Source organism: Penicillium paradoxum (assembly GCF_028828445.1).
Source record: "Penicillium paradoxum strain IBT 22861 chromosome Unknown utg000002l_segment0_segment0, whole genome shotgun sequence".
Lineage (NCBI taxonomy): Eukaryota > Fungi > Ascomycota > Eurotiomycetes > Eurotiales > Aspergillaceae > Penicillium > Penicillium paradoxum.
In genome coordinates, this window is record NW_026643180.1 from 3,816,185 (window position 1) to 3,840,262 (window position 24,078).

A 24,078-nucleotide genomic window follows, 5' to 3' on the forward strand; every position below is an offset into this window, starting at 1 on the left:
TACTCCTGTAGAGTCTGTTTTATCTATCGCTGAGATGATAAGAAGGTAGTTCATAGTTATTTGATGCCGCTAAAAAATAGGTTGATAACTATCACGAATTAAGGACATATACATATGAGACAAGTATTATGAAGTGGATGACATGAAGAGAGTGTGTTGACCAGTGGCAAGAAGGAATCTGCAGTAAGAAAGATACTCATGTGACATTTCTGCTCAATCAGAAAGCTGTTCTGTTCTGATAACAGAGATTAGTAGAGAGTTTGCGGTCATGCTTTCAGATGATGAGAAATACCGTCAGCAAGCTTCTTCGACGTTGTCCAGGTTAGATTGGAGTTACGCAGTGGAAAGAGAAACCTCCATAATTGGAGAAACAGGTCCATTAGTCAATGTTTGGAAGGCCGCTCTTCCTGGGAGTTGTGGCAGATGTCTGAGAAGGCCAATTCAGAGTGGCTGGGACAGAAGGGCTTCGGTTATCCGTTCCATAAGGGGATACATAGGGCGGCGGGGTAGCAAGGGACGGGCTAGGAGGTGGTGGTGCTGCTGCTGATGGTGCCTGGGTGGTTGAGGGTTCCTGACTTGACTAAGAGGAATTGTCATTCACAGGAGCCATATGAAGATGTGACAGATTCCGTACTTTCAATACCACAATTTTGCTCATGTTTGGTTCCTGAGAGGCCTTTTCATCCATTCGATCGACCCAAAGCTTGATAGTGAGATAACGGTGGAAGACACCAAATGTTTCAACGTAGGCTTTCTCGACTTCAACCGAGGATTTCCCTGCGGCTACCTGGCTCTTGAACCAGCCTGGAGCGTGCTCCCTCTCGTATTCAGTGAAGTTTTTTCGTATTCTCTTTTTTCCTTTGCCTCCCTTTCCTGCATTCGAGGACGGCGGTGGTGGCTTGTTGGGCGTATCGAGCTTTTCCTTCCACATTGCTAGTTCTTCACCAAGTTCAATTGTTGCGATATCTGCTGATGAGCGAGCAGTGTCGGTCTTTTGCTTTTTCGGAGGCGGTTCCATCAGGCCCCGAGGGTCAAGCATCTGGTGTTTTCCTGATCCGTCCCCTTGCGTTCGCTGAGAGTTTGGTGTATTATCGCGGGTCTGGTTGGTTGAAATGATCGGGGTCGATTGACGGCTGTCATCACCATGGACGTGGATGAACTCGAAGGTTTTGTTGCCGACATGCGCAGGTACTGGCACCCCCTTCCCCTGATCATATACTGTCTGGTTGCTTTGCGTGGCCGAATTTGAAGGTTCTTGTTGACTTGACTGTTTGACTGCATCCCCACCACTGCCTAATGAAGTTGGATTCGAGTCGTCGCGGGGGCCGGCAAAGGGTATATCAGATCCGCTTGAGACACCCGAGCTTGCCGATGTGCTTCGTGGACGGATATCGTCAGTCTTAATTGAAAACTTCGGCTGAGGAATGCCTAATCCGGGTATTTGCAGTGTTTGCGATCTTTTGGCCGGATCTCGAATGGCTTCCAGCTTGATTCGACGTCTTCTCAGCGACAGCTGAAGTCGCTTCAGTCTCTCCACATCTGTTCAAGTCAGCATGTCTCACAACCAGGCTGGACCTTCTCAGAAAACCTGGGAAATACGGACATTTTATCTGCTTATTCAGTTCTTCGATAACATCTGCCTCTACTGCCAGGGTGACTTCTGACTCTCTTTCAACATCGGCATGGCTTGGCCACATGTACGAATTTGCAGGAAGAAAACATCGGTTGACAAGAATATTTTTGTGAAGTGCCTCGTCAATCTGGACCAATTTTCCCTGATCGTAACAGTGATAGGAGCCATTCTCTTGCTTTTCGAACTTGCCGTGCCGGAAGATGTTGACCCAGCTAACTGAGGGATGAGTCTGGCTTCTGGGTGATTCAGAGTCCGATGAAGACGAAGGACGGATGCCCAAAGTTTCCCTCAGACGTGCCTCGAGAGTATAACTTTCGAGGGGCTCATCCGAGCAATACTGGGTCAAAGTCTCGTTGTTGTCAAGGACAACCTGATAAGACCGTGTCAATGCAAAGCCATCGTGTGGCAGGGACTCAAAATTTGCCAGCTGGGATCGGACACCCTCTCGATAAGTTTCCCACTGAATCGAGTTATTGGGAGCACCCTCCATCTTCTGATCCTAAACACAATGTTAGTCTAAAGTGAGCATCGGCTAGTCATTTGTCACATACAACAGTGTAAAAATCCTCGTTTGTCAAGGTCTCTGGGTTTGCAACGTGAATTGGAAAGTTGAAAGTTGGAGAAGTGAAAGATTGGATCAACCGATGAGCAAACGTGGAAGAGTTTTCTCCTAGTCTCGTCCAAACCCCCTGTCGCAGAAGATCTAGGTGCTTTCGTAGATGGTTTGTCTCGCAGAAGCAGTTTCAAGATTGGTCACAATCGTAACAAAAACTCGTAACGAAATGGTACCGTAATAAAAGGTACAGCCTATTTATGTATTTTTGAACACTTAACGCTCCTTGTACCTAGAGGCTAGGTAGGTCCATAATCTCGGCAGATCACTTCATGTGCATTAACCAGGACCTAAGAGACTTTTTTAATAGCCTATATGTAGGTATTCAAAGAGGGTTAAAACGATAGCTTGGGTTAATCAGGGGCGAAGCAGGAAGGGAAAAAAATTGCGACGTGCTTGCGGGATTCCGACAGTATTAAAAACCTCGCAAGCGAGGCCCACCTTTTGTCATTCGGGGGACCAGGGGTTCTAAATCCGCTGCAACAAGTTATTATATCACTAACATGGTCGCTCGTGGAGATTGACGGCGTTAAACTCACACCAATAATCATCACTCTAGTAGTTATAGGCACCAATGGTCATCATTTGCAACTTGTACTTACGTATCCCTTAAGTCCAATTGGAAGCGCTTTCGCCATGATCTATCCACTCCTCGATTGATCTTATCAGTACTCCGTACTCCGTATTGCAATCCTGGTCTCGACTCCGTATGATTACCTAGGTAGTGTGCTCATGTATTACCTATCTTCATACTAAAGACTAAGAGAACGCCAGATTACAAGGTTTTCCGGTCTCATCGTGGATGTGTTTTTGGATGCAACGCAAACAGAGGGAAAGCAAAATTACAGACTGACACCACCCCAAGTCCCAAACGTAAGATAGTGAACACGAGTACCCTCGAGTATGGAGTACATATTTGACACATCCCAAAACGGGGCAACTTCCCGCCCATGTTATAATATATTAATGTTTGTGACTTTCCTTGCCTACATTTATCTTCTGCGGATCCTTCCAAGTTTTTGAAACTGCTCGATTTGCCCCTTTTCATCAATGTTTTTAGTCCACATAACCCCTATTAGGGTATATCTCGGTGATTGCCACATTATAACCTTGATGGGATTTTCCTGGCTACTTTTTTGTATAACATCGTACTATGGCATCTGAACATGACACTATGGGTCTTATTGCATATTTGCTTGCCCTTCACAAAATGTCCAAGTACAATGTATATACTTCGCAAAGCGTCCTAAATAATTTTTATGCAAAGATATAAATGGTAGGTATTGTGGTCTTATCTTATAGAAAAGTGAACCTGTCACTTTCTCATCATCTATATAAACTTTAACGCGGAGCAAAAGAAAGAAGCAGTGGCCCAAAAATCCAGAACCTAACTCTATTGTACAATCTAGGTCACAGAGACTGCATATGTACTCCGTATACGGAGTACGACAGCCCTTATAAGGACCCGACCTAAAAGTGGAGCCGAGATAAACAGCCACGTGATCACAAAAAAACCATCGAAGGCGAAAAGCCTCAAACAAAACCCCTCCAATTGCCCGCAACAGCCATACAAGCGCCGCTCGCCAAATCCAAACATGTGGATTAACTGCGGGAAACTATCCGACTTCACCCAGGCGCGATACGTCGTCCGGCTGACCACAGGCAAGAAAGTGGTGTTGTTCCGTCTCCCGACGATCGACAACTCTAGTTTGAAATCAAATGAGACCAATGACGGCTGGTCTTACTACGCCATGGAGGCGGAATGTCCCCACGCCGGTGGTCCGATGGCAGACTCCTCAGTTGACATTGAAGACTCCGCGTACGTTGTGTCGTGTCCCTGGCACGCGTATGATTTCAATGTAGAGACTGGCGAGTCCAGCGTTGGTATCAAGGCCTGCACGTTCCCAGTGGATGTGCGTGGCGAGTTCGTCGCTATGGATTTCCCCGAGGAGGGCGAGGTCGCAGTTGCTAGTGTCGACCCTGTCAGTGAGAAAGTCAAGCTGAAGCACCCGCGGCCTTCGGAGAAAGCTGTTGCTACGGCTCCTGTCAGTAAAGAGGACCCGGGCATGGCGACGTATCTCGGCGATGACGCGACGTTGTGTGATTGGGCGGCCCATATTCTGAATACTGCTAATCCAGAGCACAAGATCGAGCTGACGACACATCTTTTCTCTATTTTCGCTGATAGAGAGGCTTCTGACTCTCCCATGCCGCTCGGCAGAGGCACAGTCTTGCCGCCTGACCAGCCTCCACGTGAGAACATGGAAATTGTTGGACCGGGTCAGATGCCGAAAGCAGGACGCGGAGGGACTTTGAAGAGCCGGGTCGCTATGCTTCATGCGCTGGCAAATATTGAATTGTGGGCCATCGACTTGGCTATTGATATCTGTATCCGATTCGCGACGTTCCAAACAGAAGGTACGGCGCAGGAACTTCCTCGTGCATTCTTCCATGATTGGTTGAAGGTTGCTAGCGATGAGGCAAAGCACTTCTCTCTGCTGCGCACTAGACTCGAGGAGCTGGGATCTGCGTTTGGCTCGCTGCCCGTACATCACAGTCTGTGGCTATCGGCGACCGAAACGGCGTATGACCTGCGAGCAAGAATTAGTATTATCGCCCTGGTGCACGAAGCCCGAGGCCTGGATGTCAACCCCATGACGATTGAGAAGTTCCGCAAAGCTGGCGATGCCGAGAGCGTGGTGTCCTTGGAGGTCATTCACAACGACGAGATCACACATGTCACTACTGGACACCGGTGGTTAACGTGGATCTGTGCCCAAGAAGGGACTGATCCCGTTCAGGTCTTCCGGTCGAATGTGCAAAAGCATTTCAGGGGTCCGATCCGCGGACCATTCAACGAAGAAGCGCGTTTGCAAGCTGGAATGGACAAACGCTATTACGAAAGTACTCCTGACGCGATTGCGGCCTCATGAGGCGCAGCGATGAACAAGAAAGGACCAAAAAAGCTTTACGTTGAAACATGATGTCACGAGGTTAATCGGCGCTTCGATGTTTTGCCATGCTAGTGTGTTTGTTTTTGATATCCCCATTTTGAACTAGCAGAATGTACATAGCACGAAAGAAAGCATTTCATATTCATTATTCGCTGAAATCGCTATTATCAAGTAAATATTAGAGGATCCGAATCGACTCCTGGGCTTCGTTCATATACATAGAGGGATAAAAAAGGCACCGAATCATTCCAAGCGACCGTGGGGAAATCTATATGTACTCGGCCTTCAGCTGGACCTTGGAGCAGCTGGAGGGAATCTTAGGCTCATAGTAGCGGTATAAGTAGAACAACTGGGGCGCGTTGTGATACCAGTCGCAAACTAAGTTGAACATGTTAGCCCCATGCAAGGGAGATGCAAAAAGAATGCGGGGTTTCTTACTGAGCCAGCCCCCGAACCCGCTGTCTTCCGACCACTGGAATTCGTTGTCTTTGACGGAGAACCCGTCGCTGCCGGCACCGGCGTTGATAGTGATAGGTTGCCAAGCTACAAATGGAAATGTTCAATTAGTTTCTTCTGATATCGCGACTGTTCAAGGGATGCGGCGATACTCACAAGCATAGTTGGTATTACCTGTGGCTACCACTCCCCAAGACAAGTCGCTCTTCAAGTCGAATTTCGCCTTTGTGCCATTCAGATAGACGGAGCTGGCTTTGTTGGCGTCCGTGGTGAGGACGGCGTCATTGAGGCCCGCGCCCGTGTGGTAGGCGTAGACATATAGGCCGTTATGTTCGGCGTTGGTGGCACCGGTAGATTTGAGGTGGAAGTGCTTCGACTCTTGGGTATTGGCCACAGGAGCAGCGATGGCAGTTGTAGCCAGCAGGAGGAGGGATGTGAGGAACTTCATTTTGGGATGTGATGTGAAGGGTTGATGAGAGAAAATGAGAGCGAAGTGTTGGAATTTAAAGGTTGAAAGTTGGAGGCTGGGGCAGGAGAGGTTGAGAATTGAAAAAGGAAAATCAAGTCGATCGTCAGGAGGGGATTTATGTGCACGGCTTCTTTTCGACGGATTTCTACCGAGTGGAGATCCAGCACATCATGCTATTCTTTTAGAACTGAATATCTCTGATCGTATATTAATTGCAAGCTACCGTTCTTGATGGTTGCCTACTCCTCAAGCCGCCACAACGGGAGATGGACATTCACTGAGCCATGTAAAACATCGTGATGATGTCGACTGAACATGCTCAAACCGGGTCCCAGCGTGTGGAGGCGAAGATCATACCGAATCAAGGCCTAGTGGCCCCGGGTCGCGAGGAACTACGAACTAGAGAATTGGCGGGGTCCGAGACATTTTTCTTTTTGGGCATCGATGATCATCGGGGCATTCTTGATCATTCAGCGATCCAGAGGTGACCTTTTCTCTCCAAATCTCACAGAGATTGCGCCTCTGTCGAACACCGATGATGTCATATCTTATATCGTATATATGTTATCAGTGTCATCGGTGTGAAAAACACAGCAAATTACCAGGCCACAACAAAAACCGAGGTCCCTGTTTATAGCCTAGGGTGCTTATACGGAGTACTGCGCTGACAATCGAAGATAGTGCCCAACATAGGTATTTCATACATGCATACGGTGTACCCCGTACATCCTCCATCTTATGTTTTCTGTCCCAGCCTAAGGCCTTTTCGGACAATTAAAAAGGCTGCATTTCGTATGCTAGTGATTCTTGCAGACGGATCAGTCTTTCTTGATGTGTTACATGCCCAATATTATGCCCTCTCCACGCGAGATCATGATGTGCAGAACTAGAGCAATTGCAACCAAGGTCGAGTCGAACAGCCAAGAACCCTTCCGACACCTTTCGAACAACCTCAATGTCAATCAATTTGCTACATGATACAGTTCTTGATTGGTCCCCACGTGTACCGAGTTGGAAATCTTTGATTGATCGATGTGGCCTAAGTGGGTGGTGGTTGGTGCCCCTTGAAATATGCCTCCCAGCTAAGAGGCTTTGATGGATCAGAAACAAAGAGCTATACAGGCCAATATCCCAGCCATTCTATATGTTGTATTTGCCCCAACCTCCATTCTCGCCTTTCTCCAGTCCCTTCGATGCTCACCTAAGACCCTCGGCAAGGCAACTTTGGAAGGCATCACTTCGATACTCTCCCCCCTTCTTGACCCTTATTGTGTTTCGCATGGATCTTTCTGGCATATTTTTTACACTGGTGAAGTTGGGTTTTTAACAAGACATGTCGCAAGCACGTCCTTGGCATCCCATTTGCGTCATCGCTCCTCAGATCAGAGTTATCATAATACTGGGTCGCAGCAACTCCACCATGCACAGCCAACCCCACAAATATCTGAGCCCTGGGAGATCATCGTTGAGTGACATCAGATGGTGGAAGCAGACTCATGGCACCGCAAAAGTTATGACTGAAACAATTCGATGAGAAGCAACAGCTTCCAGGGGCAGACCAGAGCGCTTGAGATCGATATCCGGCCCCACAAAAGCAGACGCCTCGACGCAAGGTTCGTTCGCAGTTCACCCGCCCCCGTCTGCCTGGCACCACGGTGTATGTTGTAGGTTTGGATAAAACACACGATACCGGCTGATCGCCCGGATCTCAAAATGTTGCCATGTTCCGTTCTGACACCACACGGGGCAATGTGCAAACATGTTCCTAAATATTGTGACTTAGCTCCTGGTGACATGCAATTAGCTAGCCGATATCCTCCCGCTATACCGGTCGCGACGATATGATCTGGGAGCATTCGGTCGATGGCCTCACCAGTTGTACCACTCATCTAGGGCGGTCGGGCCCATCCTGAACATCCATGATGAAAGCGAAGAATGTTACAACGATCGGATCTATGCCACTGCGCCGTACTGGGGCGGGCAAGTGAACGTGCCTGGTGTGATGCTGCTCAATACAAAAGGTAATCTCGTCTGGCACAGCACTGGATATGGCACAGCAGGCATACAATCACATCTAGGAGAAGACTACATTGTCTCTCTTGCTAAGACTCGAGTTATTATGCATTAGTAAGTTCTGGAGTGACATCACACTGGGAACCGTCCTGATGTTGCCTCAGATAAACTCCTGCTACGAGGAAGTGTACCAAATCCTTCCTGGAAACGGGTGGCAGCTTGATGCACATGAGTTGACTCTGAGCCCCTTGGGGACAGCGCTGCTGGTTATCAATGGCGTCGTCCCTGTGAACCAAACGGCTTTCCAAGCACCACACGAGGTCGAATTCATCCTCGATGCAGGGTTCCAGGAGATAGACATTAAAACCGGAGATGTATTGTTTGAATGGCGGGCTTCAAATCATTATAGCTCTGAAGAGTACTATTATTTCCGGCCGGGCGATGGCAGAAGCGAGAAAACCGCGCCGGATCTGTTCCATATAAATCGTATTGAAAAAGACGATCTCGGCAACTATCTCATCTCGTGTCGAATGATGAGCTCTGTCGCATACGTGGATGGTCGGACAGGAGCTGTGATCTGGAAACTTGGAGGAAAAGCGAATATGCTCAAAGATCTATCAGGCGGCACAGCGACCAACTTCAATGGACAGCATCATCCCCGATTTCATGATAACGGCCGAATCGTTTCCTTCTTCGACAACGGGAATTGCCCTGGTCGCCCTGCGACGGGTCCGACTCGAGGTCTGGCGGCTATCTTAGACACAGAGAAGACGACAGTGAGATTGTAGCATGAATACATCAGTCCAAACAGTGTCTTAACAGATAGCAGCGGGTCAATGCAGATCTTGGAAACCGGCAATGTGGTTCTCGGGTTTGGTCCCAACGCGAACTGGGCCGAATATGCCTCAAACGGATCTCTCTGCAATTTTCATATGGGGCCCGAGACATTCTTCAACAGTGGGGAAATTCGATCCTACCGGATCTCGAAGAGTCCCTGGGTGGGTCGTCAGAAAATGCCCGACATTGCCGGGGATAAGGGTCGCGTTTACGTCAGTTGGAATGGGGCCACCGAAGTGTCTATGTGGGCTTTGAATGGCGTCGACACTGAGCAGGTCGGGGGAGAATCAGTCCTCCTAGGGAAATTCCCCAAAGACTGCTTTGGAATTGGAATTCCCCTTCCCGAACATCCTACAAGTCGATATTTATTTGTCGATGCCCTGGACCAGGTGTCCTCGGGACAACCTTTACAGTACAGTGGTCTCCCACGCCAAGACAGGTTCTATACCAGAGTCTTTAAAGCCTCGAAGATGGAAAAAAAAGAAAATCAAGCCCATGTATCAAACGGGGACGGTGTTTTATTGTCCGGTCAACTAGAACAAAGTTGTCTCATTGTCGAAAGCCGTCGCGTTAATTGTAGTTTGTTGGCCCGCGAAGATGGACCGATTTTGAGGCTGCGAAGTCTTCCTTCATAACGCATTTCCATTTCTAAACACTAGTCAACTGCAAATTACTCCGTTGATCGGGGGTTGCAAAGCGTTGGGGTTGTGGATGTTCAGGGGAAACCATTTCCGGTAATTCCCCTGAACGGAAATTTGACTGGAATGCGATCGCAGCAAGCCCTGAGAACACCTTCAACGACCTTCGGATGGCGATGGATAGATTGAGGTCTATTTGAACATGCTGGAGCATCGACAACGTAGAGCCCAAAATAGAAACCAGTTCGGATTGTTCACATAGCTTGTCGGACCCTGGACCCACAGCAGCTCTCGGGAAATCTCTTCCCCCTGACGCGATGTCTTTAATAGGGGACTGTCCAAGCTATCGCTTGGCATTTATTATCTTTATAAGCCTCCCGGAAATCCCGGAAATTATCTTAAAGCGTTACTGTATACGAGAGCGCCCTAGATCCCCCCGGGTTAGTGGTTTTGGATTGTATCTGATCGAACCGAATTGACCCAATCCAGGCTCAATTCTATTAAAGCATCATGGATCCCTCTACATACACAGATCCTCAGCTCACTTACCAGGATCGATTGGTGATCGATGCCATTGTTGACCAGCCAAGCTCCAGCCCAGATGGTAATTCCCCTGCATTGTCGATCAAACACCGAACTAACCAATTTGCAGACAAGTCAAATGCACCATCGGAGAAGCTGAGTACGGAAGAGACCATCCAAAAACTTCACAATCTCAACGATCCTTCTCATGTGGAATTTGATCCCACGGTGTCTCAATTCTGGGATACCCCGCTGTTGCGGGCCAAGTTACCGGCGTCTGTCCAGAAATACGTGCTCACGCCATACATCAACTGGGCCAAAGGCATCGTGCGCCACGAAACTGACGTGGTCATGGTAACACATCTGATTCTATACTTCACGACTATTGTGCCCAGTGCTGCATTCTTATATTACCGTTTCTCGTACCTCCATGGTGCCCTGCATTGGCTCATGCAGGGGTTCTATTGCGGCGCTTTCACCTTGATGAAACATCAACACATCCACATGAATGGAGTCCTGACGTCAAAATTATATCTTTTCGACACCTTGTTCCCATACCTGTTGGATCCCCTGCATGGACACACCTGGAACTCTTACTTCTACCACCACATCAAGCACCATCATGTCGAGGGGAACGGCGGAGATGATCTGAGCACGACGATGTTCTACGACCGTGATAGCATCCCCGACTTCCTCACTTATGTCGGTCGCTTCATCTTCTTCATTTGGATCGAGCTCCCATTGTACTTTTGGAGGAAGGGGCAGTTCAAGTACGCACTCCGATGTGCCTTTTGGGAGGTCGGCAACTATGTTGCCATCTATATGCTCTACAACTACGTTAACGCCCGCGCTACCACATTCGTGCTCATTCTTCCTCTCACTGTCATGCGCTTGGGCTTGATGGTCGGTAACTGGGGCCAGCATGCTTTGGTGGATCCGGCCGATCCTGATTCGGATTACTTGTCGAGTATCACATTGATCGATGTTCCGGTAAGTTTTGGAGTTCTGCCACTTTGATTTGCAAGACCTGGACTAATCGAACATAGAGTAACCGATTCTCTTACAATGATGGCTACCACACTTCTCACCACTTGAACCCTCGCCGCCACTGGAGAGACCACCCCGTGGCATTCCTCAAACAAAAGGACCGCTATGCCGAGGAAAACGCCCTGGTTTTCCGAAATGTCGATTATATCTTCATCACTGTGAACCTTCTTCGGAAAAACTACGATTACCTTGCCAAATGTCTGATTCCTATCGGCGATCAAGTCAAGCTGACGCACGAGGAACGAGTGGAAATGCTGCGTCGGCGGACGCGAAAATTCCCCAAGTCGTATTCGAAAAAGACCGAGTAGAGCCCACTGGATCTTGGGGATCCATTCCGCTCCGATAGACAACAGTGTATATCTTGTTCATGTTTTGCTCTATTTATCAAAGACTTTATAAGAATATTCCCAATACACATATCTGCTGGGGCACATCATCGGTGGCTATTTTGTTTCACTTCTGGCTTCGATCGGAGCATTATGCCCTGCTATACTACTCTGTATAGAGGGTGGGCTTTGATAGTGTCCTGATTGCAATACACTAGGACACTCTCGTCGAAGTTGTCTAAGTTATAACTCTTGGAGGCTCTCGTCTCTACATACGGAGTACTAATTTAGGTAGCCTGTTAGGTCAAACAATGGATGAATAAACGTATCTTATGGAGTAAAAAGACTAAACGCAGCTGAGACAAGGGGCGAGTGGGCCTCGCGAGAGGTATCACAGACTACAGTGCGGATATTGATCTCTCATTTCCACTATTCTTATGATTTGATATTTAAAATCAGTCCTTACTCCAGGTCTGCGCAATGAAAGTCATTTGCGACCGCCAATAGCGCGAAGGTTATCACGTGGAAATCAAACTTCGAAGCGTCGAGGGATGGTGGTTTCTCGCTATAGCGGAGGATGCCAGATCCCGGTGTTTGTTTCTTTGGATTTTTATGACAAGCATAACTCTGAGAGCCTAACTCGGTTCAAATAATTGATTGGGGCTGAAAGCTCCTCTCGAGGGGAGTTTCCTAACTGCCAAAGCAGACAGCACAGTACCTGCCAGTCGGCTCGGTACATCGCGGTGTGATGTTGCTGCCCTTCGTGGTATTAGCCACCACAGTAGCTGGCTACATGGTCACTCCTTCTTTCAATAACTAATCCAAATATTACCTTGACCCAGAGTCCCTACAATACGATGGACAAGCAATCGACGATACGCCATCTATCCACCAAGCCTTCGACACTTGCGGCTAGAATGGGTGTGGGATTTTTACAGACCATGTTTTCAACATAAAGTCGGCGATGAACATAACAAATCTGGCCAACTGCAACGTGAACCTGCAAGGAGAGCTCCGCTTCTCTGCTGACATCGCTCACTGGCTTTCTCATTCAGTCAATCGCCTGTGACCAATGGGGCACGGTGAACACAGACGACTACGACTCGTGAAACAGCGACATGCCCCTAGTCAACAACGCGGTTCCGCAGAAAGGTAATGACTGTATCGCAGCCGAAGGAGATACAACGAATCTTCACGTTATGAACGTCACTTGGTATGATAACTTCGGTATGACGATCGCCTCGGTCGACTAGTACCCGGACAAGTCCTACTACGCTGCGAACGTGACCGTTGAAGACGTAAAATGCGTTAACTGCATGGAAGGGCCGTTTATTAAGACCCGCGGAACGAGCGAAGATAATACCAACGGTGTTGCCGGGGTAGTAGGAGCAGATTGATCAAGAATGTTACTTATCGCAACGTCAATATGACCAATGTCGCCCTGCTAATCCAGATCTCGCAGTGTATCTACACCGTGGCGGATGGTAAATACTGCAACACGTCGAAGATGGCGATTGAAGATATCAATTGGTCGAATATCATGGGTACGGCAAGGTATAAGGTCGGTGCCTCGATTTATTGCTCTGATTTCCATCCACTCCCGGTATCAAGTTTGAGAATGTCCAGCTCGAGTCGGTCACTCGTACAATTGGATTGAGTATGAACAATTTCGCGAACCCTACTCCATGTGATAACGCCTTTGAAAGAAAGGTGGATGACATGCCCGAACAATCAGAGCAAGGGATATTAGGGTTTGTGTTTCAACATCTCAACAGACTCACCATATGACACGCTCTCTAGACATAACCTGCCAATTTAACCCAACAGAAAGGATAAGCTTACAATCTTTATATCCTTTCTTAAGGGTCATAACACCCAATAATGAGGATATATAATTTCCAATAGTTCTACCTGGTATACGAGGTATATAGCGCTCAGTGGCCGGTTTCAGTTGGATTCGAATTTGTTGCCTGAATATGCCTGCTCTTGACGCCGCTTATTACTGCGTTGTAAGCCCTAGTCCCTAATTAAAGCTATTCATACCATGTATATCTTAAGAGCAGAAGATAAGATATATTTGAAAATGAATTTGCTAGACTTCTCCCTCAGCCCATAGCTTATCGTTCTCAACTTCATTAACTATCTTCATCATGCATTCCGATGTCTCCTTCAGTGGTATACGACAAAATCCAAGAACGCAGTTGTAAGGACAAGCGAGCCTGACACCACTTCCACAAAACTAGAGTTCTGGCATTTACCAAAAGAGCCATGACACCCAATTGGTTATCATGCCAGGTTACCAACTCAAGTACCCACACGGTACGTGATACTCACGCCCGAGCCCTTAGGGATCGTGATGTTCCCAGAGTTGAACCTATCGACCAGGCATTTATGAAAGTCTATGTGATAGTGTTTCAGGTGTTCTAGTTTTTTTGCCTGCCACAATCTAGGCATATTCGGGCAACAAATTTGATTTCAAAACCGATCCCTGAGCACTATTGTTGAGACAGGGGTCTCCTGATGTCAGGCATCACCCCACCAGATAGATAGATAGTTGGGAGCCGAGTCTCCTTTCCTAATACAACTCCCTCCCTCCTCTCTCTCTGAGACCACTTCCGTAGGCCTTAACAGCTATACACCTTCGCACTGGTATTCATGATCCAGCCTCGCGCTTCCATTTGAGTCACAACGTATGCCCACACCTGGGGTCCCGTTGCGCAAAGCATGAGGCGTTGTTTGAGAATGCCGTATATCAGATCCAGTCATCTGAAGCTCAAAAGGAGGAAGTCGAGGGGGCGCGGCTGTTCCACGGGGGGCTCGTTGGAAGACGGCTCATGTCTTGATTCGACTAGAGACTGTTAGTGGTCCTTCAGATATTTAATAGAGGTGGTCATCGTACTGGAGTCTCATCTTGAAAGTACCTTTGCCTCTTGGCTGAATCATGACGCTGTGAACCACCAACTGATAACCGCCATTGTGGGATTTTGAGCCTCCTGCAGATGGATCGCAATGTGCGCGGATTTCCGGGCCTGAAAATCCGATCATACTCATCTCCGAGTTGCTCCCCAGTGTAGCCACAGGCGACCAGATGAATTAAAAGACCTTTTCCTTCTTCGAGTTCCCGGTGGGAATACATTGAGCCTTTTAAGGGTCTGCCGTACCGCCTTTCCAATTTCTTGCGGCGGGCGTCCGCTGAGTGTGGGACGAGTCCGGATCCCTTTCTCAGCGATTCGAATTGGGCCACAGCAGGATTTGACTGGATTAGATCGACGGTGTATGGAAGGTCAGAGCCGTCAGATTCATCATCGTCCTCTTCGGCTAGCAGACTCGCGTTCATGGGTAGATGTTCAGTATGGACCGATGTAGGGCTCGCTGCTCTCCTATGAATTTCACCAGAAGAGCTATGGCCTTCGTGATTCAGATCAGAACCCACACCGCGTAGCGCTGTCCACCTGTTATCAGCATTTGTTGCTATCCAATTACCAGGAGTGTCGGGTTCTCCCTTTATATTGGGGCTCGATGCCATCAATCCAGGCGTGGTGCTGAGATGAGGCGTAGTAGAAATGGTCAGATCATAAGGAATGGCTTGACTGCCGATCCCTCGTATAATGTCTGTAGCTCTGTCCATTTCTTGCTTCGTTCTCTTCATGTCTATGTACACTAAACCGTAATGAATTGAAATTAGATTTCCAGGCGCGGAATGATAGCACGGAAGGGCTTACCTACTTTTCTTAATAAACGCCATGGTTCCATCAAAATAATTCGCGAAGAGCTGCCGTTGCTCATCCTCCGACTTGCGACTGAGAGCATTCGGATCGAGCACATTGTACATGATCCGACAGCGACTCTCGTTCGAAATCTCAATCCATCTTCCCTGCACACGACAGCGATACATGCCGTTCTGAGCTGGATGGAAGCTGACAAGAGGTAAACGCTCTCGAAGAACATCCGACCACTCCAGGGGTGGTTTGATTGAGTCGATAAGCGTTTCCGGCCCCACGAGACGTGGTCGTGGGTCGTCGAAGCGTTCCGAAATCGTGTAGTCTACTTCAAATTGGAAAAGAGACTCGCTGAACTTCGGGGGAAGAGGGTCGCTCTTTCTAACGATTGGGGCGTATGAATCATAGCTTTTGCGGGCTGCTAGTAAAGCGCGGGTCAAGTCGAGATATGGCCTCAACTCAGGAGTTGCATCGGACGTCTGATTGCTGCTATTTCCGTCCATGGCTTACTGGGGGACGTTTCTAGGCTAGAGACGAGAAAGTTTAGTTGAGTCCATCAAAGAAACTATTGGGGTGTACAAACGCTTAGAAATTGCGGATGACAGCTCGGCGTTGGTGAAATAAAGCGGGATGGGGGGGGAACAATGACATGGAAAATCCTAGCTTATATCTGTTCCATGCTTCAAATGGAACTCGGCGCTAGTTTGGTATTGAGAAAGACCGTAGATGCTCGCGAAGATCCTTGCAAGTATGCTAGCACGGATCAAAAACCATTACCGAGTAAGAATTATCTAGATAGGGCATAGAGTGGAAGGCCAGAAGCCAAAATGTCTTACTGAAGAGTATATCCGGAGTCCTCGTACGTCAGAATCACGTTTGAAGCAAACAAAGCCCTGACGCTCGTGACAGCTTATTTCTTTTTTGCTTTTTCCTTTCCTTTTCTTTTCTTCTTTGGTTAGCTTCATTGGCTTTTTTGCTTTTTTTTGCTTTTTTTGCTTTTTAAGTTCCTTTTTTTATTTGCTTTTTTTATTTGCTTTTTTTATTTGCTTTTTTCTGTTTGCTTTTTTTGCTTTTTTTGGCTTGCTTTTCTCCGGACCCGCTAAAGACGTCAGCAATGACCATGTTATCCCGGTACATCGACCTTCGCGTTTCTTGACATTACGATACAGGGATAGTTTGATACGGTGTATGTATTTCGCAACACTCCTAGGCCAGGTATTTTGGTCTCTAGAATGACTGTGATTGTGGAAACTATTTAAGCCACCGGCACAACTTGGCAACTTGGCGGCATTGTCAGGGTTCCTACAATCAATACGGTGACGTTTAGCGACCACCCTGCCTATACGCCCTTTTTCAAAATTTCATGTTCCTGATGAGGTGATGATTGACCAAGAGCATGGATATCTTTTTGGTGTCATTAGACCTTGTCTGCAAATAGTCCAAGAAATCAAACTTTGATACAGATCCCTTCCTGTACCACATTCAACGATCTATACTCCGTATATCACACCCATTGCAGCGGCAAAATAAGACACTAGATGCGATGCAAAACGAAGAATAAATGTTAAAATGAAATGCCGAGGGACTTGGTTTTCTAATATTATATCAAAAAATGAAAATCTCGGCGTTAGGGCTTGTTTTCTTTGTCCACAGAAATCTAGGGAAAATTGCTCTGGCTCTCGACCCCCGAGAATAGCTTTGTCTAACTAAAGAAAAAGAAACCAAATATATCCCCTGCTACATTAGTCTAGCAAGTTTGGAAGTCCACTCGTGATCTGGTTGACTGAACGGGGGACCGAGGGTGGACCGTGAGCTGTCACCAAGTTGTATGACTGGTTCCAAGAGCCATTGGCAAGGCAATCTGGGATTGTGATCTGCGCATTTGGAGGGCACGGTGTTGGCCAGGAAGGAATGACATTCCATGATGTCTCACGGAAATGCGAAGCTGGGACATCTAATGCCTCAGTTTCATCCCGTCTTGGAGGTAGATGCCCATCTTGGTCCTCTATCCACCGCTTGAGGGAAGAGTATACTCGCTTGCGGCCAAAAACTTTGCCGTATTCCATTTCAAATCTTTTCTGGGTCCATCCTTTGTTCCAATTGGACTTCATCCAAGCTACAGCGATCAATTTCTCAGAATCGCTGCCAAGCCGAGGTCTATCCAATTTCTGTCGTTTGGATGCGCGGGCAGAGAGCACTGGCTGATCGAGGGCCACATTGTGCCCAACGCCTATGGAGACTTGAGAGGACATGGGTTGTTTTTGCTTTTCCACAACGGTTCGAGAAAATGAAGAATTCATCGGGACAGTCTGCTCTTCTTCTGTTGGTCCGGACATCGAAAATCGATTCTCCGAGAACGCTGTGTTCACGGGAGCAATGAGGCCTGCAAGCTTTGAAGAATTGCTACCATGTTTAAGGCTGACGATGTTGTTTTGACCTGAGCAATATTTGGGACTGTCGTCTCTCGCCTCTTTCTCCCTCGAGTTCTTGTCACTAGAAGTCTCTGCTCCTGGCGTGTCATCGCTAGAGACATCGCTGCCTGCGTTATCTCCGTCGGGAGCCTTAATGTCCAACTCGTCTTCGCTCGTATTTTCGGCGCAGCTGTCCAAAATTGTTGGGGCAGGACCTTCACAATCGGAACAGAAAGGTGTTCCCTTTTTGTTTGAGTTATTCGAGGAGTCCAGTATTGGTCCCTGGTGAGTTTTACCAGATGGACTCGAATTTGGCTCGTCTGGGATCGAATGTTCGCCCAAAAGACCCTTTGACGAAGGGGAACTCTTACCAGAGCCTAAATAGAGTTCTATCTTGCTCTGGCGGAACTTCATGGAGTGTATAAGCTCTTCTAATCTCTCCCGATCTGTTTCCCTCAGATTAGCTATTTTCAGAAATAAGGCGTGGATGGAAACACGCACAGCCCTCCAGGTCTTTGATTTCGTTCTCGAGATCAGTCAGTATTCCCAAATTTGTCCTGAATTCTCTTTGCACGTCTTCCTGATGCGGCTGCGATTTGGAAACATCGAGGGCAAGGCTGCGGCAGAACTCGACCAAGCTATGTAGTTGCCGGTCAAGCTTTATAGATCTTCCCTGAATGGTGCATTGGTAGCAACTATCGTCTTGTCGTTGAAACCTGCCGTGACGGACAATGTCTAACCAACCAACAGGCGTACCGCTCGTAGGAGCACCCAAGAAAATAGGCTTACAGCCCATCCTCTTTTCCAACTCCTTCTCCAGCTCGCAACTTCTCAAAGAACGAAGAGAAAAAAACTGCGTGAACGTTTGTCGTCTGTCAAGTACCTCTTGATAGGAATTGAGAAAGCTTGCGCGGAGTTTCTGGAGGACTTCAAATCGCTGTATTTCAACGGAATACTCCGTTCCCCAGCTGATGAAATAATCATGGCTGTCCATATTGTGAGGGCTCTTTATATACAGTCAGTTCTGTTCGGCACCCATCATCAGCGGGCTTTCACGTACCATAGGAAGGATGCAATCGTTTTCCACAAGATTCAAGGCTTTTGAGTGATATAATATGGGGATCTCTCTAACTAGGCCGACAAGTTGTAGAATGAGATATTGGGAATGAAGAAGTGACAGAAGATCAGATTATATTCTGGAATCTTCCCAGGTGCCGTCTGTGTAAGAGCCGACTATCAGTATGGCTATGTACACAGCACTATTAACTACCTAATGTATTTAGCCAGGATTGTTTGCCTTAGGTCTTGATTCTCGATATGCTTATTAACATGGAAAACACGTAATAAAAATAATTCATCACAATTTATCCCAAATAGGCACATAGCAATTTTATCTAACAAATCCATTGAACCCTAACAGCATAATTGTAACGCTGTGGCCCTCGAAATCGTCTTAACCACAAAATTGCGCGTCCAGATATATGCATGTCATTTTGCACACCCGCTTATCTGCCTATATCGAACACGACCGTGTAGGGTAGCGCGCAGGTGGCTGGGAGGCGCAATTTCGAGGATATTACCTTTTTGCCAAGAGCCCGAGGAATGCATCCTCGCTAAGTACTCCGCACTCTGTATACCTTGTCGTTCGTGGCGCCAACCCCTCCAGTAGCCGACCAACCAGGTGTCGCTTTGGAGGTTATACCCCGGTATGATACTAACGTTGGTACGCCGTTAATCAACTTTCTTTGTTCTTCGAGTCAAACACCGCTCTTGATCATCCGATAGGGATTTGTATACGGAGTACTGTTGCGAACACGTGATCTCCTAGTACATTAGTCTAGCTAGCTTTCCCTATTCTTCCTTTCTCTCTCAACGCACAATACAAGATTTTCCAGTCCACTCCTTCTTATAAGTAGTCGTACAGGATCATCTCTCTATCAGGTTATAAGTCCTTTGCTGTCGGAGCCTCTACATAACTGCAAGCTTCGCATCTTCTGATTCCTCCGACGAGAACCTAGTGCTACGTCGCACCGACCCACTATAGGGTGTTTTTGCAGACTTTTCACTAGTCACCCTAATAATACCCTACCCTACCTACCTACCTAATATACCCTATATAGTTATCCTAATTTCTCTCTAGTATCCGAATACCTAGGTAGAATATAGGATCCTATTATCTGATTAGCCGTTCGACTTCTCTATTAACCGCTAAATAGACCTTATTAGCCGTTCGACTCTTCTATTAACCGCTATATAACCTTATTAGCCGTTCGACTTCTATTAACCGCCGTATCTAATTAGCCGTTCGACTTCTCTATTAACCGCTAAATAGACCTTATTAGCCGTTCGACTCTTCTATTAACCGCTATATAACCTTATTAGCCGTTCGACTTCTATTAACCGCTATATCTTATTAGCTATTCGACCTTCTTATTAACTACTGAACCCTATATAGACTACTAATATATCGGAGTCCTTTAATATTAGGGACTTCGCTATTAGTCGATATAAGATTAACTATATAGATTTAGTACCGAAACTAAAAGGATAGTCTAACTATAGAGATTAGAAGATAGCTATATATCTAGCCCTTCTTATTAATAATAGATACTATACTAGGATAATCTCTTATAGTATTCCCTCCCTAAGTAAACCTAACTACTTCGAAGTCTCTTAATAGGCTATAGAATAGGCTTTACTCGCGGAAGCACGGGAGGTATAGGTATAACGTAACGATAATATTATAATCACTACTATAGATATCCGAGAAAGAATAAAGGAGATTAAGGAAATCAATAAGACACTTCGGAAAAAGTACGAAAATAAGCTTAATAACTAGCAATCTTATAATACCCGAACCCTTATTTATATCCGGAAAACTCTCGTACCCGAGCCTTTATTAGTTATTACTTAAATTACGGATACACGTAAAGCTTTTAGTAAGCTTTAGAAGATATATACGATAAAGTCTTATTAATAAGCCTATACCTACTATTTAAAGTAGGTTAACCTACGGTATAAGAATAGATCTCCCTCGGACTTTGTAAGGAGATTTTAAGAGGCCCTTTGTGACTTTATTACTATAGACGAAGAGCCCTCTTAAATGATTGAGCTATATTAGTTTAAAAAGGCTATTATAGAGAATCCTCGTTATCTTTCCTTTTTATAGAACCTACGAGTTAATAAAAAAGATAAGACTTTTATAGAAAGAGTATATATCGAGTTTATCGAGGTAAAAACTAATAATCGTTCCTTTAACGTTTCCTAATTAACCTTATCTACTAATACTATAACTACTAAGGACTCTTCTAATAAGGATAAGAAGTCTAGTGGGAATAATAAAAAGGGTAGAAATACTTCCTCCTCTAAAGATAAGTCTAAACCTAAGGGTAAGGATAAAAATAAGAAGAAAAAGAAGCCTTTTAAATAGGAGGAAAATGTTATCTTTTATAATGTTACGACCCTCTGCTAGGAGAGTGCCTCATAAGCTGGATCCCGCCTAGTCCTATAACCCAAAACCCGTGACCTAGTAGGGGTAGTATGACCCCCCGCTAGAGACTACACTAGGGAGACTAAGTCCTACCGGGTTAGATGACCTAGTCCCGTGACCCGCTAAAGGTTATCTATATAGAGACTACTAGGGGAACTTAGCTCTTTAGCGATTAGTTTATAAATATACTAGCACCCTACTATTCTTTTACTCTAGTTCTATATTATCTACTAGGACCCACTAGCACACCGGTTCTAATATTCTAATCGCTAAATCTTAATTAAACTAGACTATTAGAATACGTAATATCGACGACTCGACGTACGAGCGACCGCCTAAGGGGAACCTTAGCCCTAATCGCGGAAACGAATAACGTTCTAGGACCCCTATAACCCCTACTAGAAGAGGTAGAGATATAGGGAGTCGACGATAACCCTTAGGGAGGAAACCCGCTAGATCCGATAACCCCGACTAAGGTAGATAAGGAGGCGGAACTCCGAGAGTTAGAGACCCTTAAAAGACGTCTAGCTCTAGTAAAGGAGAAAAATAGAATCCGCGCGGAGCTATAGGACGAAGAAGAAAACGTAGTAATCCTATAGGCGAGAATATAAGGATCTAGGATCTATTAGGGTTCGCTAGATAGTACTACTAGCTAAACTATCTACTAACTATCTAATACTACCTATATAAACTCGATTATATTATAAGGAAATACTAGAGGCTATCTATCCTATTAGAAGAAAGTAAGGGAACTATATATACCTTATAATATAATAATATATAGAGCTAAGAGTTCGGGCGAATATAATCTCTTTAAGTTAAACTAGGAAGCCTTCTAGAATAGATACCCTAATTAGTTCGCTAGCGATATATATAAGATAGACTAAGTAACTAAGTTCCTAACGCTAAAGGTTAATATAATATAGATAGAATACTATAGGAATAACTTAGGTACGATATTTACTTAGTTAGTCTTTAAAATATAGACGTTTATTTAGATTACTAATCTTATTAAGATATAGCGAGAAGCTAAATATAATTAGTAGTAGATAATATAAGCTAAGTACTAAGATATATACTAATACGTCTTAAAGCTTATCGGACTTTATAACCGCCTAAAAGATACACTAACTAGATAGATAAGAATCGATCGTTTAGAGATAGGTATTATTAAGAAGATATAAGATAAAGTAAAAAGATTTATAGCTCTTACTATAGATTAATAGGATAACTAAGTAGCCTTCTATAATTAAATTAAGAAAGTAATATTAGATAGGATATTATATCTTAGGAAGGCTAGGAAGATAATACTAAAAAACGCTATAGACTTATAAAGATCTAGTAGAAGACCTTTTAAGAGAAATAGCGCCTTCTCTATATAATAAGTTACGACTATTATAGAGGGTAGAAAAACTACTATAGGGTCTAAATAAGACTAGAGCGGAGATAGTAAATTCTATAACTTCTATAGTAAGCTAGGCTATTATATAAAGGACTACTATAGAAAAGCTATAGTAAATACTATAGCCGCGGAAGAGTTAAAAAAATAGATAATCTTATATTATAGACTCCCGTAATATTAGGGATAGTTCTCTTCGGAGAATATAAAGGAGTATACTAAGTACTTATCTATAATATACTAATATTAGACGTTAAGACTAGAGCCCTAATAGAGATAGCTAAGACACTAATAGATAGTAGTATAACCTAGAGCTTCGTAAGCTAGAAATAGGTAAAAGAGAACCTAGAAAAGATATATATAATAAATACCTATCTAGTAGAAGCTATAGATAGACGTAAGATCTTTTTATATAGAAGCTAAGAAGTATAGCTTAGCCTAATAGACTAGAATAGAACTTATAGAGTTATTAAAATAACCTATAAAACTATAGATATAATAATTTATAATATAATTCTAAAAATAGATTAGCTTAGGCTAGTAAATCCGGATATTAACTAGGTAACTAGTAAGTAAGCGTATAGAAATATAGCCCCGCTAAAGGTTAAAACCCTCCCGTTAGAAGACTTTAAGGAAGAAATAAGACTATAAGATATACTTAGAGAGCTATACTTAGACGTCGATAAGGTTATTAGGGAGTTTATAGTAATACTAAGGGTAATATAAAGCTCGGATAGGACCTCCTATCTAATATAACCCCTAACTAAACTTCCGCTAGAATACTAAGATCTAGCTATTATAGTAAGTAAAGAAGGTACTATAGTCTTTCTAACTTATATAGAGTATAATTATATAATCGAGCTAATACTAGGTAAGATACCCTTTTAGAGGCTAGTATATATACTATCCGCTAAGGAGTTAGAAGTCCTCCGCTAGTATATTAAAGAGAACCTCGAAAAAGGCTAGATCCGATACTTAAAGAGTTAATCGGATATATCTATCCTCTTTATACTAAAGAAAGACGGTAAGCTTAGACTCTACGTAGACTATAGAGGGTTAAACGCGATTACTATTAAGAACTATTACTCTCTACTACTAATTAATAAGTCCCTAGTAAGATTATTAGGAGTATAGATCTATACTAAACTAGATCTATAAGATACCTATTATAGGATCTATATAAAATAGAGAGATAAGTAAAAGATAGCGTTTAGATACCGTTATAGATATTTCGAATATATAGTAATACCGTTTAGACTCGCTAATACTCCCGCTACTTTTTAGATATATATTAATAGAGCCTTAGTAGGACTTATTAACGTCTACTTAGTAGTATATCTTAATAATATACTAATCTTCTTAAAGGATAAGAAGACCTATATATAACGATTATAGATAGGAAACTAAGTTATATGACTATAGCTATCGTAGAGTAGGTCCGAGGTTTATAAAGTTTATAACTTAAAGACTCTCTAAAACTTAGCGATAGTAAGTTTCTTTTTCCTCTTTTCCTTTCCTTCTCTATCTTAGTATTTTCGTTAAATTACACTC

General features: G+C 44.9%; 7 protein-coding genes across 7 annotated transcripts; 3 read left to right on the forward strand and 4 right to left on the reverse strand.

Annotated features, from left to right (window-relative positions):
* Positions 1-379: 379 nt before the first annotated feature.
* N7457_001368 (uncharacterized protein) lies at positions 380-2,884 on the reverse strand (the record flags this gene model as incomplete). Its single annotated transcript, XM_057172414.1, has 4 exons — positions 380-580; positions 635-1,539; positions 1,604-2,132; positions 2,849-2,884. The coding sequence occupies 4 exons, from the start codon at positions 2,882-2,884 to the stop codon at positions 380-382; spliced, it is 1,671 nt and encodes a 556-aa protein (XP_057036317.1).
* A 957-nt stretch (positions 2,885-3,841) lies between these two features.
* On the forward strand, positions 3,842-5,179 carry N7457_001369 (Rieske [2Fe-2S] domain protein; the record flags this gene model as incomplete). The annotated part of the gene is made up of 1 exon (XM_057172415.1): positions 3,842-5,179. The coding sequence occupies one exon, from the start codon at positions 3,842-3,844 to the stop codon at positions 5,177-5,179; it is 1,338 nt and encodes a 445-aa protein (XP_057036318.1).
* Positions 5,180-5,468: 289 nt separating this feature from the next.
* Positions 5,469-6,104, reverse strand: N7457_001370 (uncharacterized protein; the record flags this gene model as incomplete). The annotated part of the gene is made up of 3 exons (XM_057172416.1): positions 5,469-5,578; positions 5,639-5,743; positions 5,813-6,104. 3 exons carry the CDS (start codon positions 6,102-6,104, stop codon positions 5,469-5,471), a joined length of 507 nt encoding a protein of 168 aa, XP_057036319.1.
* A 1,780-nt stretch (positions 6,105-7,884) lies between these two features.
* On the forward strand, positions 7,885-9,610 carry N7457_001371 (uncharacterized protein; the record flags this gene model as incomplete). The annotated part of the gene is given in 4 exon segments (XM_057172417.1): positions 7,885-7,899; positions 7,930-8,238; positions 8,303-8,914; positions 8,927-9,610. The coding sequence occupies 4 exon segments, from the start codon at positions 7,885-7,887 to the stop codon at positions 9,608-9,610; spliced, it is 1,620 nt and encodes a 539-aa protein (XP_057036320.1).
* A 513-nt stretch (positions 9,611-10,123) lies between these two features.
* On the forward strand, positions 10,124-11,490 carry N7457_001372 (fatty acid desaturase; the record flags this gene model as incomplete). Its single annotated transcript, XM_057172418.1, has 3 exons — positions 10,124-10,217; positions 10,266-11,125; positions 11,182-11,490. The coding sequence occupies 3 exons, from the start codon at positions 10,124-10,126 to the stop codon at positions 11,488-11,490; spliced, it is 1,263 nt and encodes a 420-aa protein (XP_057036321.1).
* Positions 11,491-14,398: 2,908 nt separating this feature from the next.
* Positions 14,399-15,730, reverse strand: N7457_001373 (uncharacterized protein; the record flags this gene model as incomplete). The annotated part of the gene is made up of 2 exons (XM_057172419.1): positions 14,399-15,098; positions 15,231-15,730. The coding sequence occupies 2 exons, from the start codon at positions 15,728-15,730 to the stop codon at positions 14,399-14,401; spliced, it is 1,200 nt and encodes a 399-aa protein (XP_057036322.1).
* A 1,239-nt stretch (positions 15,731-16,969) lies between these two features.
* N7457_001374 (uncharacterized protein) lies at positions 16,970-18,632 on the reverse strand (the record flags this gene model as incomplete). Its single annotated transcript, XM_057172420.1, has 2 exons — positions 16,970-18,084; positions 18,140-18,632. The coding sequence occupies 2 exons, from the start codon at positions 18,630-18,632 to the stop codon at positions 16,970-16,972; spliced, it is 1,608 nt and encodes a 535-aa protein (XP_057036323.1).
* Positions 18,633-24,078: the final 5,446 nt, after the last annotated feature.